Here is a 12,543-nt window from a genome sequence, read left to right on the forward strand (position 1 = left end):
GAAAGTACATTGTCGGTCATAATGCAAAAATAAAGAATGCAACCATTTTCCTCACCCTGCTAAACACGCAAGCTTGGGGTTTAAAATTAAATTGTTTTGTTCAATCCCATTACAAAAAATGTTGGGAAAAGGTATACGCTTATGATAAATCATTGGTTTTGTATTGTTTTGCAATGTGTTTCCTAAATTTACGTTTAAGACACTAATATTAAACATTTATAAAACAAACAATCAGCGTGTTTTGATAGATTTGTAATAATTACTATAATATTTTTAGTGTTAATTGGTTGTACTTGTCAGCAAAGCGTTTAGGGCTGCAATCATATCATTTTAACCAGTTTTCCCAAGGTCTTTGTTGCCATACAGTTGTAAAAACGTCCGCACTACACGGTTTTGTAAGAGCATCAGTTGCCAAGTATGCTATATTCGATTCGGGAACGACGGTTGAGCCTTTTGTAATCAAGCTATTGTTCGTTTCGAGTGCCCGGGCCCTTTAAATGGCATTTAACGACGTCGTAGCTTAAATCAACACAGACAGAACGGCCAGCACTCACTAACAAGTTGTGTTCCTGTTTAGGCTACCGAAAGCGCAAGGCACGCGCGTGAAAGACTCAAGTACAGTTTTGAGGGCTTGTAAGAGGCTTGCACTAGATACAAATCGAGTGTAATGGATAGAAATTACAAGTAAGGCAAGTTTAACTGATATACAGAACCAATAGATTAGTTAATAAACTCAATTCTAAAATTTCAAAGCCCTTAAAAGTGCTTCAAGATGAAAGGCAGAGCTTCACAGGCCTTTTAGTCTGCTACTTTTTGTTGATATAGTAAACCGTTTTCGCGATCTTTTTAAAGAGTGCATTTTTGTTGTTTGCCTTTGCTCATATTCGTAAACGTAATGTGTTACTTAAAATTCTGTTGTGCATTAGTTTTGACATTTAGATACCGAATAAGGAAAACTATAATTTTATAGTCGTAAGAGTTCATGTAAAATCTATATAACCCCTAAAGTTTTTTGTCCACGCCTAAATTTAAAATGTGTTTGGTTGTGTGAGAAATTCATGTCAGGGATTACCTATATATATATATATAGATGTAATAAGAAACAGAATTAACGCTTTTTTACGTGTAGCGGTAAATATGTGTGTTTATTTTTTGTTATCTGTGTTTATTCGAGCAAAGGTCAAACCCTTCCTGTATCAGCAGCTGATTTTGAAGTCTTAGAACAGCGCTAAGCACAAAATTGGCCATCTGATTTTGTCGTAAAATCTGCGTTTGGCGTTCTATGTGCGTAGTTCGAGTATATCAAATCTTAGCCTATTGAGCGAAGGTTAAGGTTATTATTAAAAGCAAGGCAGGAGCGAACATGTTCGCTTATTACGCTTTGTTCGAAAAGATAAGGGCCCTTTTTTCGGCCTTGAGGTTTTAAGCGAATTAGGAAGGACTCTTTAACGTTCCATGGTATTAAAAACCGTGCACCTGACTTTGGAGTGATAATGATTAAATCAATTAAAAATCATTAAAAATTATTAGATTTTGTAAGAACATCAAAGCCCATACAGAAGTAGATATCAAAAGCAGCCGGGGACCGAAGTGAAACATTCTAGATTAGATACCCGGGAAAGTTATCGATTAAAGTTAGGAGTACTACAATAAACGAATTCGAGCGTGTCAGGAAAATAGCCGCCTATTTTCATACAATCCATATTCATTGTATATTTACATGAAAACCCGTTCGGTGTGCCATCACCTCGTATAACACAAGTGGCACCGGAACCGGACTAAATCAGTGGTTAGTATTTACTGGGTAAATATTGGCGCAAGGCCTTAGCAAAAAAGCGGGTGGCTGTTGGCTCTTGACAACGCAAATATTGAACGTCAACGCTTGTAGCTTGTAATGTGGTGGCGGAATGGTTGTACCCGGGAGTCAGTTTTGCCAACGCGCGTCAAATACAGTAGATAAGAGCTTGGGGCGTTTATGTAAACACCTTGTATTTTTGGTGGAATGAATAAAGTGTGTGGATGTAGTTTGGAGTATTAGCAATTGACAATCTGGACGATACTGTAGCAAATGACAAAATATTATAGTAGGTTTACCGCCAGAGCTAGATTACCCATTAGACAAAATAAGGACGTGCTTAGGGCACCGATGAAAGGGGGGGAGACTTAATTTCTTTGTAGCCGAATTTTCAATGCTGCCTCGGAGTTCAATGGAATAATTCGAGTTGGTTAGAACGACTCAGACCTCAAAAGTGGCCGTTGAAATAAATTGTTGCTTATTATTTGAACCAACAGATTTTATTTAAGTGTGTTAAAACCATCACTAATAAAGCCATTACAGCTGTCGTAACTCATACGTGTTTTACAGTGGTGTGATGTAGGTACAGAGTTAGGCCTTTAACAAGCAACATGACTGCCGTACAGCAAGCTGCTTCACTGCCTCTCAGTCACTTCTACAGAGCAACGCAAGGTGACGAACACATCTCGCAGAACCTGGCGTCCAATGAACTCTTCACACCTCTACAGTTGGACAGGGTCACTGTAAACCCCACAAGGTAAAAGTCTGCGCTTGTAACGAACTTGTATATTTCAAGGTGGGACCTCTACAAACTTAATACAGTACTAGGGATGTCCGATACAAGTTTTCCGATACCGATACCTGAAATTTCGGATGAAATATATCGCGACCCGATCTGATACGACGTCATTAATATGTTTAAACGAACGAAATGCCCTCGAGGGTTCTTTTTCTAACTGATTTGAGTTTTGCATCCGTGAAAGGAAGTTTCGATGCTAAAATGTTGATAAATTTACCTTGCAAGGTAGAATTGCTACGGTTTATCGCATATCATGGCTAAAATTTTCCATTATATCTAATTGGCATGTGATCGGCACCGATAACATACTAGTATTGGACGAGTACTGATACTTGGGATCGGCTCCGATCGGATATTGTCGGACATTCCGACTTAGTACAATGTTGAACTATGGCCCGATGGGAATATTGCACTGGAAACACCTTTTAGGATTTTATGCCCGATCATTAACAACACACAAAAAAATAACTTATAGCACAAATCAGATAAATCAGAAAACCTATATTATATATACATATATCTTTACATAATAGCTTCTTATTTTTGTTCAAAAATTACACAAAATCACAAATAGTCATCTCAAATCATGACAAGAACTACGTGCTACTGTTGTCAATGCCAGACACGAAAGGTGTAAAATCGCCACACAATCTTTGCTGTTTACGCGAATTTCGCAATATCTTTTAACGGAGCTCAAATCTTGAAAGTATACATGAGTGCAATAATTGCTAAAGATGCTTTGCCCTTGCACATCATCGTAACGATCACTAACAATTCACACTGGAATAAAACCTCACCATAAAACGTCAATATCTTTACGCACAAATGCATTTATGAACGGGGCGAGAGAAAAGAAGTTGCTATTAAATGGGTCATTATTTCGCTATTTCACTTCAACGATTTTGTTTTTATGGGTAAAACTTTACACTTTGCCACTAACTGTAACTGTAGTACCGGCGATGCTTAGGCCTGCATCAACAATATACTTCCTTTTTATCTATTTTATTGTTGTGTTTCTTATTTTGAAGTTCAAATTTAAATCAAAAAGGTCTTTTATTTTTTGAGCGCTAAAATTACGTTTATAAGTCACACATTCATAACCGAAAATCTACCGTATTCACTTTTACGTGTCGCTTTATTTTCGTTTTCTTTCTAGATTCGAGCAGTACCGTGCCGGCCTAGATAAGAAGCCCCTTCTACCATGGGGCCGGGGTCGCGAATACGGGGGTCTGCAGAAAGTTCAACTCCCAATCGAGTTTGTCAAACCCAAGGGCTACCCACCTGAAGTCGTACAGAAGGTAAACAGAAGAATTTATGGAGCATAATGGTTGAAGGTTGCAGTAAAACGTCATAAGAATATTTATCCAAGCCTATACAGAATTAGGTATAATTTTGAACATTTCGAATAACTCTTTGTTCATTTTCAACATAGAGAGAAGGCACTGATACTCGAAATTAGGAAAAATTCTGTTTTGAAGTGTATGTTAAGGCTCGTGTTTTTTGCATTTTTCGAGTCCTAGACTTTTAGGGGTTTGTTTTGTTGATTGCAGGATTTCTTGGCTTAGACTCTTTTTATCGTATTTTTTTAGCGAAACACATCAAAGGAACATAACAATTTTTTTTAATTTAGTTAACAGTAACCAAGGTATACATTTTTTTAAATTATGTTAGGAAATAATTTGAAATTATACTCATATGTGGTACTCTAATACTCTTTAGGTGATTTATAAAATGATGGATTTAATCGTTGTGTTATCAATGATTCTCATTGCCCATTCTTGGGAATTAACTGGAATTTAAATATTTATAACAAATCATAAAGTAAGCCGCGCTAATGATAGTGTCTAGCCTAGTCAGTCGATACCTTTATTTGTTGTTCGCTTTAAACCCTTATAAAAGCTTCGAGTAGAGGTTAGGTGAAATAAACCTAAACAAATAAACCTGTCTACTTGACTTTATGGTCTATAACAGCTACGTCTCTTTAGATGGGCAAGCGTACTCGTTTTTAAAGAGGCTATTAATGCACAGACGAAAAGGAGGCCCTCATAAATGACCACCGACCGCAAATATGCATATTTCATTCAGACGAGTGTGTTTGAATAAGGGTAAATAGAATTTAGAAGTGACATCACAAAACCAAATCTACTGCGTATAAGGCATAGATAGAAATAATCAGATAGTGTTATATTTTAATTGAAATGATCTGTTGAAATTTAAAATCTAGTCATGTATAGGTCTACTGACAGGCAGAATACAATCTGGTATTTTTATATTCAACTCTATAGCTATTAAATAATTTCCACGCCTGTTTTAAATTACGATAGTTGAAGATTGATAAAAGTTGTGCTGTTTTGTAAAATCTATCCAGAAATATATTATAAAAATCCGCGTTGCGACTTTCAAGTTTGATATCAGGAGAATTTAAATTAATTAAATTAAAAAGTGATGACACGTATTGCAATTTAGAAATTTGACTGCAAATTTAGTAGGTTTTGGTGTACTTCAGTATAAAACACGACTATTATTTTAACTCTGGTATAAGGTTTAACTTTAATACAGCTAATAGATAACTCTCGCTATTCAATTGGGCTAAGTACAGTTGCAGATCATATGACAGTTTTAGCCAAATTAAAGGAAGGAAAACGAAAGGTTGGTGGAAGCAATTTGCACTACATCGTTAAAAAGATGCGCCTAATTTTTAACAATGCTAGCAGCAATATAACTAGCAAATTATCGGATTCTCCATAGTTGTTAGTATCTTTATAAGTCTAAAACTGGGAGCCTTTGAAATCAAATGCCGCCCTGTTTACAAAAATTGGTTTGTAAGGGGTTTCAACATGTCTTTTAGTTTAAAGTTTTAATACTCAGTGTATTTTAGTCTTTTTAAAACATTTTAAACTCATTAGCGTTCTACTGAACGTTCAACTTTCGTGTTTACAATAAATTGTAACAGGTTTCAACATTTATTTAAGTATAAAGCTATATTGAGCGTCAATTGGTTTAGAACCATTTTTAGCCTTTTAAATAACTTAAACTGAAAATGTAACCTTAAACATGTTTAATTGCTTGGAATTTAATCAGGATTAAACACCTTCATAAATTTTAATTTTTCAAGGGTCATCGCCATTACGGCAGCGGCGCCAGCGACGAGCGCGATTTGCCCGTGTCGCAGTACTATGACGTCACAAAGCTGCACCGTAGTCATGTGCGCACCAGCGATCAGGTGCTTCCCCCGTCGCCCGACAAAGAAATGAAGTAAGAAACTGGTTTGGGGTTAAATTTTTTTGTTTTTAAGAATGATAGAAGTGATTACTATGGTTATTTGTTAAAACAGTTGCACTAAATTTTTTTTTGTGTGTTTTATATTTGAACCGTCTGGTATTACATCTATCACTAAAATAAACAGCAAAATTAGGTTTGAAAACATCTTTACTACGAATACAGGGAATTTATCTATCGACTATTTAAAATTTTATGTTTGCCTTAACTAGATTGTTTCGTTTTTGTAGTTAAATGAGTTATCTCTATTTGAATCAAAGCAATAGCCTGAATTACCATCACTAACGAGTTATGCGTGAATAGCATTCAGTATATTTAGAAGATATTGAACTACACTTTTTATTGCATGAAACTTTAACCGTTTCTGGTGGTATTTTGTTCGGTATAATGCTTTTCAATTCGGATGGAAGAAAGTTATCAAAGTTTGTTAACTTTTTATGGTTTATGGCCTTTTTTCGTGTTTTTGTGCTACAAATATAATTTTTTAATCGAACTACAAATGGTAAAAATTTTATCATTTCTAAGAACAACCTTAAGTGTCGCTCTTATTCGCAGAAAACGGCAAATCAACCTGCTGTTTCTATGACATTATTAAGCAACATTTGGAATAACAATGTGGTACGCGGAAATTAAAAAAAATATATTTCTAAAATACCCCCCAAAAAAATGTTTACCATTTCATTTTACCACAACATATTTTCGCTGTTTTTGCAGTAAACGTCAAATTGACCTTCCGTTTCCATCTGAGCACCCCTACGCGTCACACACCCCTCGATTCGCCCTCTTCCCCAAGTTTAATACCCCCGACGACCCCCAGACCGGGGACCCAGCCCGAAGTCCCCTACCCAAGCACGTCAACGCTCCTGCCAACTCACTCAACGTAGCAGTTCTTAATAAGGCGAAAGGTGAGCGTTTTGGAATATTGTAACATATTTTGAAAGTTATTAACAGTCCGTGTTTATGATGTTTTAGCAAATGCATTTTGTTTGCTAAAAATTAAATTAGGGCATTTAAATTTACACCGTATACGCTGATTTGTTTTTAATGTTGCCTTTCGTTCAAAAAAGTGTCATTTAGATCAGATAAAAGGAGAGTTTTTTTTATTTGCAATCGTTAAATGCAGGCAAAAAACTAATGTTCACACTTGTTTTTTTTCTTAAATTGCCTTAAACAAAAGAGATGGTCAGGTGAAACATTTAGTATAGATTCTTTCTTTGTTTGGCGAATGCGCTTTCAGCATATTGCCTTTTTAAGTGTAAGTCCAACAACTGTCAAATCCGCTAGCTCTTATCTATAGAATCACGTTTGTTTTTCGGTGAAGAACATTTTTAATAAAAACTTATTTACTTTTTTAAATACATTATGCATTGCTACAAAGGTTCGCCATTTCGACGTGAATTCCAGGACAATCCACAAGAAGGCGACAAGCCCGCCCTCTCGTGGCCAGGCGAAAACGACTTTTACCAGCTTAAGAAGTCGCCAGATGGCGGTAGACAACCGTACTACCCGATTGCGCCGAAACTTGTAAGTCGTCGTTTTTATGGAATCTTTTACCGGTGTCAAGCATTTTTAGGCAAGACAATATTAAAAGTTGTAATTGGAAGGCATTTACTGAAACTTAAATTGGAAGACCTTACTAAATACAGATATTGTTTTTCTTAGGTGTCGGATCGGTTCATAATTCCACATTGGTTAAAATTCATTTAAATAACCCTTTTTAGTTGGTAGGCATTCTACCTAAGAAAAACACTTTTTAAGAATTCTTTTAACAATATTTGTGCAGTTTCAATAGTAGTTAGTTCTACAACTTACAATACTAAATTAGCTTTACCTTTGCTGGAGTTAGAGGCATCACACATCAATTAGCGTGTTTTTCTTCATTATTTATCTTACATCTTGTTCCTCCAGATCCGTCCCAACCTCCGGATGCGAGATGAGGATCAGAGGTTGGAGTTGAGGACGATCAACTCACTGAGGAACGTGGAGAGAGATCAGTGGAAAACCACCTACGATTACAACTTCACAGGTGAGTTAAAAAAACTAAAATCGTAAAAGAAAAATTGAAAAAGAAATTCAAAAATTGAAATCAGTGATGTGGAAGACGATTTACGAATGCAACTTCACAGGTAAAATGGAAAAATCGCTTAAATCCACAACCAAAAAATAATAATAAAAAAAAAAAATAATAAAAAATTTTGTGTTGACTATACAAGTCTTGTACAGTCCATGTCATCAGTTGCCGAAGTAAAATCCTGATATATGAGCAGTGAGTCAACAAAAAATAACAAAAACCTAAATGAAAGCAAAAATTGAAATTAAAAGTTAATTTTTAAAACAAATGCTTGATAAAAACATTTAATTCTAACCCGATATTTGACATGACTTAAGTCTAAGTCAACTCATTTCATTAAAATAATTGCGTCAAATCATTTAAAATTTGTGACTTAAGTGGACTTAAGTCAAGTCATTGATTTAAGTCATTACAAGGCTGGCTAAGGGACTAAGTCTACGTCTGTTACGCGGTGTAATTATTACAAGGAGGTTATTTTGTTTTAAGGTTACGGCCCTTCGAACGTTTTGCATTTGGACGATTACCACAAGAAAATGGTGGAGGAAATCACAAGCGGCAGAGATACGAGAAACGACGATATGGTAAACTGAATTTTCAACTATGGTTGACAGAAGTAGTTCAACCATAGTTGAAAATCAATAAGTTCGAAATGTCTAAAATTCTACCTAGTTCTGTATGAACTTTGATATTCTTACTACATTTTACAACCTCCTCCAGCCATTATGCTCCAAGTTGTGTTTAACTATCGTTTGTTGTAGCTATCCTTTTAAATGTATAGCTTATCCCGAAATCTTGTGTTAGGCTAAACACGACAAATACCGTTCACAAAAATTGTTAGTTGATAAACTTCGATATTTTATAAACATTTTGTCACCATTGGGAAAAAATGTTGGTAACCACTTGGTTACGGGAATGAACATTTGGTTTGGTTGCATTTTTTGCGAGATTGCAGCATTTGCAACTCACGTAAATGTACATACAAGAAAACGTGCTTTTTACATCACATCCGACCCAATCACGCTATTTTAAACTCGATGTATTTTAGTAAAACAACCGCGCGTCCAATTTGCATCAATTCCAGACAGAAGCTACGTTTCGCGAAACTCCAAACGCGCGCGACGCCTTTGTGACGTAGACGCAAAACAGTCTGTGACGTTTTGTCGTGACGCGCCACTTAAATGTGGACGAGACACACCGAAACCGTGTTTTCTACGAAACAAGAGTTATTTTCCCTGTTTCTAAGAAAACCAAGTATTTGAAGTAAAACTATACGTTGGATTGCAAACATGACTATATTGCTTATATTACTTATATTAGAAGTTAATAAATATGCTGTTGAAGTTCTTCCGATGCTAGAGCTGTCTCGATTATATTAGTTGAAGTTAATTAATATACTGTTGAAGTTGATGTAGACAGCTCTAGCATCGGACGAATACCGATATTATCATCTGGTATCGGTATTTGGTATCGGCTGCAGCTCGAAAGATGCTTCATTAGGGGTTCGGTGATCAAAATAAAAAATAAAGTCAAATACTTAGTTGTCGACCCAACCTTTTACAGAAATAGTACGTAAACCGCCGGAAAACTGGAAATATAGACCTTAGAAACGAAACTAGCCATGCCGCGCTATTTTTGAACCTTTCACACATTTATTACCTCATTCAGAGTGTACACTTGTGCTGGTATTAAACTTTTAAACAAGCCTTTAAAAAACTTTTACCTTAAGGTTAAAAATGCTACAATTGTTTTACACAGTGTACTCTTATGAACAGGATGTACCAGGCAACGGTGCAACGCTTGTTTCTCGACTTGCTCGCCTCTGAATCTGTGTAGCTTATAATTGGTAGAGCGACAGTCCCGGTATGACCGAAGTTGTGGGTTCGAACCTCACCACTGGCTAGTTTTTACGAACAGGATAAGGCAGGCAATGGTGGTGGGGTTGTATCTCGACTAGCTCCTCTCTGAATCTGTGCAGCCAACTGTCCTGATATCTTCGAGGTCTTGGGTTCCAGCCTCATTGCAGCCTCGATTTTTAGCAGCTAATGACTTGCTTGCAATTCAATTATTGACTAAATCGAGACTAACGCTAATTTTAGAAAGCCTTTGAAGACAACAGCTACAAGTGATGTTGATTTTAAGGTGAAATATTACACGGCGAATTGATGGCCAAAACGCTACCATGCCATAATGTAAATTGTAAAACACACTAAAAAACTAAAGCAATACGCGTGAAGCGCGAAAAAGTTTTGCGTTTAAATATAGTTAAAGTTGGCAAAAAATATAGACTCTCTGAACCATATTTGTCACGTAGGCCTTTCCAAGCTGAGCCAATATAAATTCTCTATGCCACACCAACTTTTAAAATAAAGTACAATGACTGTACGGCTATTGAGCGGCCCACAAAAACATGATAACACTAAGTTCCTCAAAAGAAACTAAAGGTCCACAAATAATTGCTCTGCGGCTCACAGTTGGAGACCACTGTCCCGCTAAACATATGTACTTAATACATGCTATAGTTGACAGCAGCTACATTTTTATGTCAATCCTAAAATGCTTATTATTCTCATTTGATCCATGAAACAAACTCTTAACTAAAGCATTTTTTCCACGCAGATTGGCCATTTCTCTGTCGTCCCCTGAAAACTCGTAAAACACAAAATCGATTTTCTAAAGTAGTTGAAATTCTGCCAAATATATCAGAGGCGGAACAAAAAATAACTTTCGCCTTTTTATACTAATTTATCTAAATTCAGTTCGTTTGCTTCATGCAGATTCAGGTCACATTCACTTAAAAACTTATCATTTTACCTGTAAGGTCTTAATCATTCACCTGTTAGGGCGAAAAGATATTTCTTATTTTTCATTCAGTTTGGTATGAAGAAAAAAACTCTTAGAAAAGCAAGGCCGCGATCAGGTTCGAACCCACGACGCCAGTGTCCGAAGTGAGAGAAAACCCTCGTAATTAAAGCATTCTTTACACGCAGATTTCGGCCACAATTATTCGAAAGCCTGCGGTGAGATTCGAACTCATAACCTCGGAAATTTCGAACCCACGATCCCAGTGTCCGAAGTGAGAGAAAAACGTGGTAATTAAAGCAATCTTTCATCCCAGATCCCAGCCACTTCTCCGTCTTTTGTTCCTCCCCGACCCGCCGAAGGCCGATACGCCAGACTCTACCAGAATCGACGTCATCTAAGCGCTGACGTCAGATACCCACCCGACGAGCCGCTGCCTGACCGCGATGACGTCATGGATTCCAGGGGGTACTTGTCGCTGCCCAGCACCCCCCAGTCGCTTCGTCGCAAGGACGAGTGGTACAAGGTACAAGTTTTAATTTTTGAATATTTTTTAACTTTTTTAAATATTTAAAAAATTAGGAAGGAAATTTTCGAAAACGGAATGCTACCCACTATTGTATGGGGTTTGAAATCGTTCTACATCTACCTACAACCTCCAACAATTTAAGTTTTATGTATTTTTTGACCTAATCATTAGTTTGATTATGTAATAAAAATCATTTTTTTTTTTAAAATGCTACCTACTTTTGTATGGGGCTTAAAATTCGTTCTACTTTAAAAAAAGTACAACCTTCAGCCATTGTGATCCAAATATTTTTAAATGTTTTTTAATTCCAGATGTGCTAACATTGTTGTGACAGTTTAATCTTTTCAATATTCATTACGTTTCTTGCATTGCAATTTATTAGTTGTAATAGTATGTTTTAATTTTTGAAGTTTTTTTCATTTTTGTATGCGGGTTTTCAAACTTTAAAGTTTATTTGTAAAGTGTTTTAAAACTATCAAATTTTACCTATTTCAGGTGAAAAGTGAAACAAGCGGACGAAGCACAACTGCCGAACCTGGGAGACGTTATACGGTAAAAACGAAACGACTTTAAATGAATTATGTTTTTCAGTTTACAAGTACGTTGTTGTTACACGTAATTAAGTGAAGTTTTTTTAAACACGTGCTCTTTCAAAGTAAAAATAGCAAAGCGAAGTGATTTGACACTTTTATCTCAAATTAAACTTTTTAAACAATTTAAAGTAGTTTGTTGTTAGCAAAATTGACTATTGACAACAAGCAACAATTATAGCTAACGCCAAAAATTATTTGGTAAACATTTTTTTGGGGGGTAAAGAGACAGTGAATTGCCAAACCCCGCAACACAAATTCAACTGGCTTTCTTTTTGTTGAAATTTAAGTGTTTAATTTAATAACTCAGATGTGTTTAAAAACAATCAAGTGTGCACCTGTCGCTAAATGTATAACTGGCTTTCATGTTTTAGTAGAAACCTTCTACAAGACATTATATATATTAGACCTTTTATTTTCAGGGCAACAACGCAAAGTTGTCGGGCGACAGACCTCGGTCGGTTCTCGCAACGGGGGATGCCCCTGAGTATGACGCCAATTGGAAAAACGTTCAGCTTCAAAGCCATCCAAAGCACGGTGAGATTCTGGAGGTTGTATAAAGCCAAATAACTTAAGATTAGGGACGAAATACGTTCGTCCTAATAATTAGCATAAAAATTTCTCTTATTAAACCTTCCCGATATATTTTACACATAGGCAAACAAATGTAACGCTTTTTCA

General features: G+C 36.1%; 1 protein-coding gene across 1 annotated transcript; it reads left to right on the forward strand.

Annotated features, from left to right (window-relative positions):
- Positions 1–2,379: 2,379 nt before the first annotated feature.
- LOC146146295 (sperm-associated microtubule inner protein 4-like) lies at positions 2,380–12,422 on the forward strand. Its single transcript, XM_083390709.1, has 10 exons — positions 2,380–2,552; positions 3,751–3,892; positions 5,710–5,849; positions 6,588–6,778; positions 7,252–7,397; positions 7,782–7,899; positions 8,431–8,525; positions 11,060–11,269; positions 11,768–11,824; positions 12,285–12,422. The coding sequence occupies exons 1-10, from the start codon at positions 2,407–2,409 to the stop codon at positions 12,420–12,422; spliced, it is 1,383 nt and encodes a 460-aa protein (XP_083246835.1). The 5' UTR covers positions 2,380–2,406.
- Positions 12,423–12,543: the final 121 nt, after the last annotated feature.

The sequence above is a fragment of the Ascidiella aspersa genome, chromosome 5 (genome assembly GCF_963924565.1).
Source record: "Ascidiella aspersa chromosome 5, kaAscAspe10.2, whole genome shotgun sequence".
Lineage (NCBI taxonomy): Eukaryota > Metazoa > Chordata > Ascidiacea > Phlebobranchia > Ascidiidae > Ascidiella > Ascidiella aspersa.

What these genes read in the sequence shown, in the direction of transcription:
- LOC146146295 (XM_083390709.1), top strand. Translation starts at nt 2,407, where the DNA reads ATGACTGCCGTACAGCAAGCTGCTTCACTGCCTCTCAGTCACTTCTAC. An exon ending in CACCTGAAGTCGTACAGAAG is followed by an intron (nt 3,893 to 5,709) that starts GTAAACAGAAGA and finishes TAATTTTTCAAG; the next exon opens with GGTCATCGCCATTACGGCAG. An exon ending in ACCCGATTGCGCCGAAACTT is followed by an intron (nt 7,398 to 7,781) that starts GTAAGTCGTCGT and finishes TTGTTCCTCCAG; the next exon opens with ATCCGTCCCAACCTCCGGAT.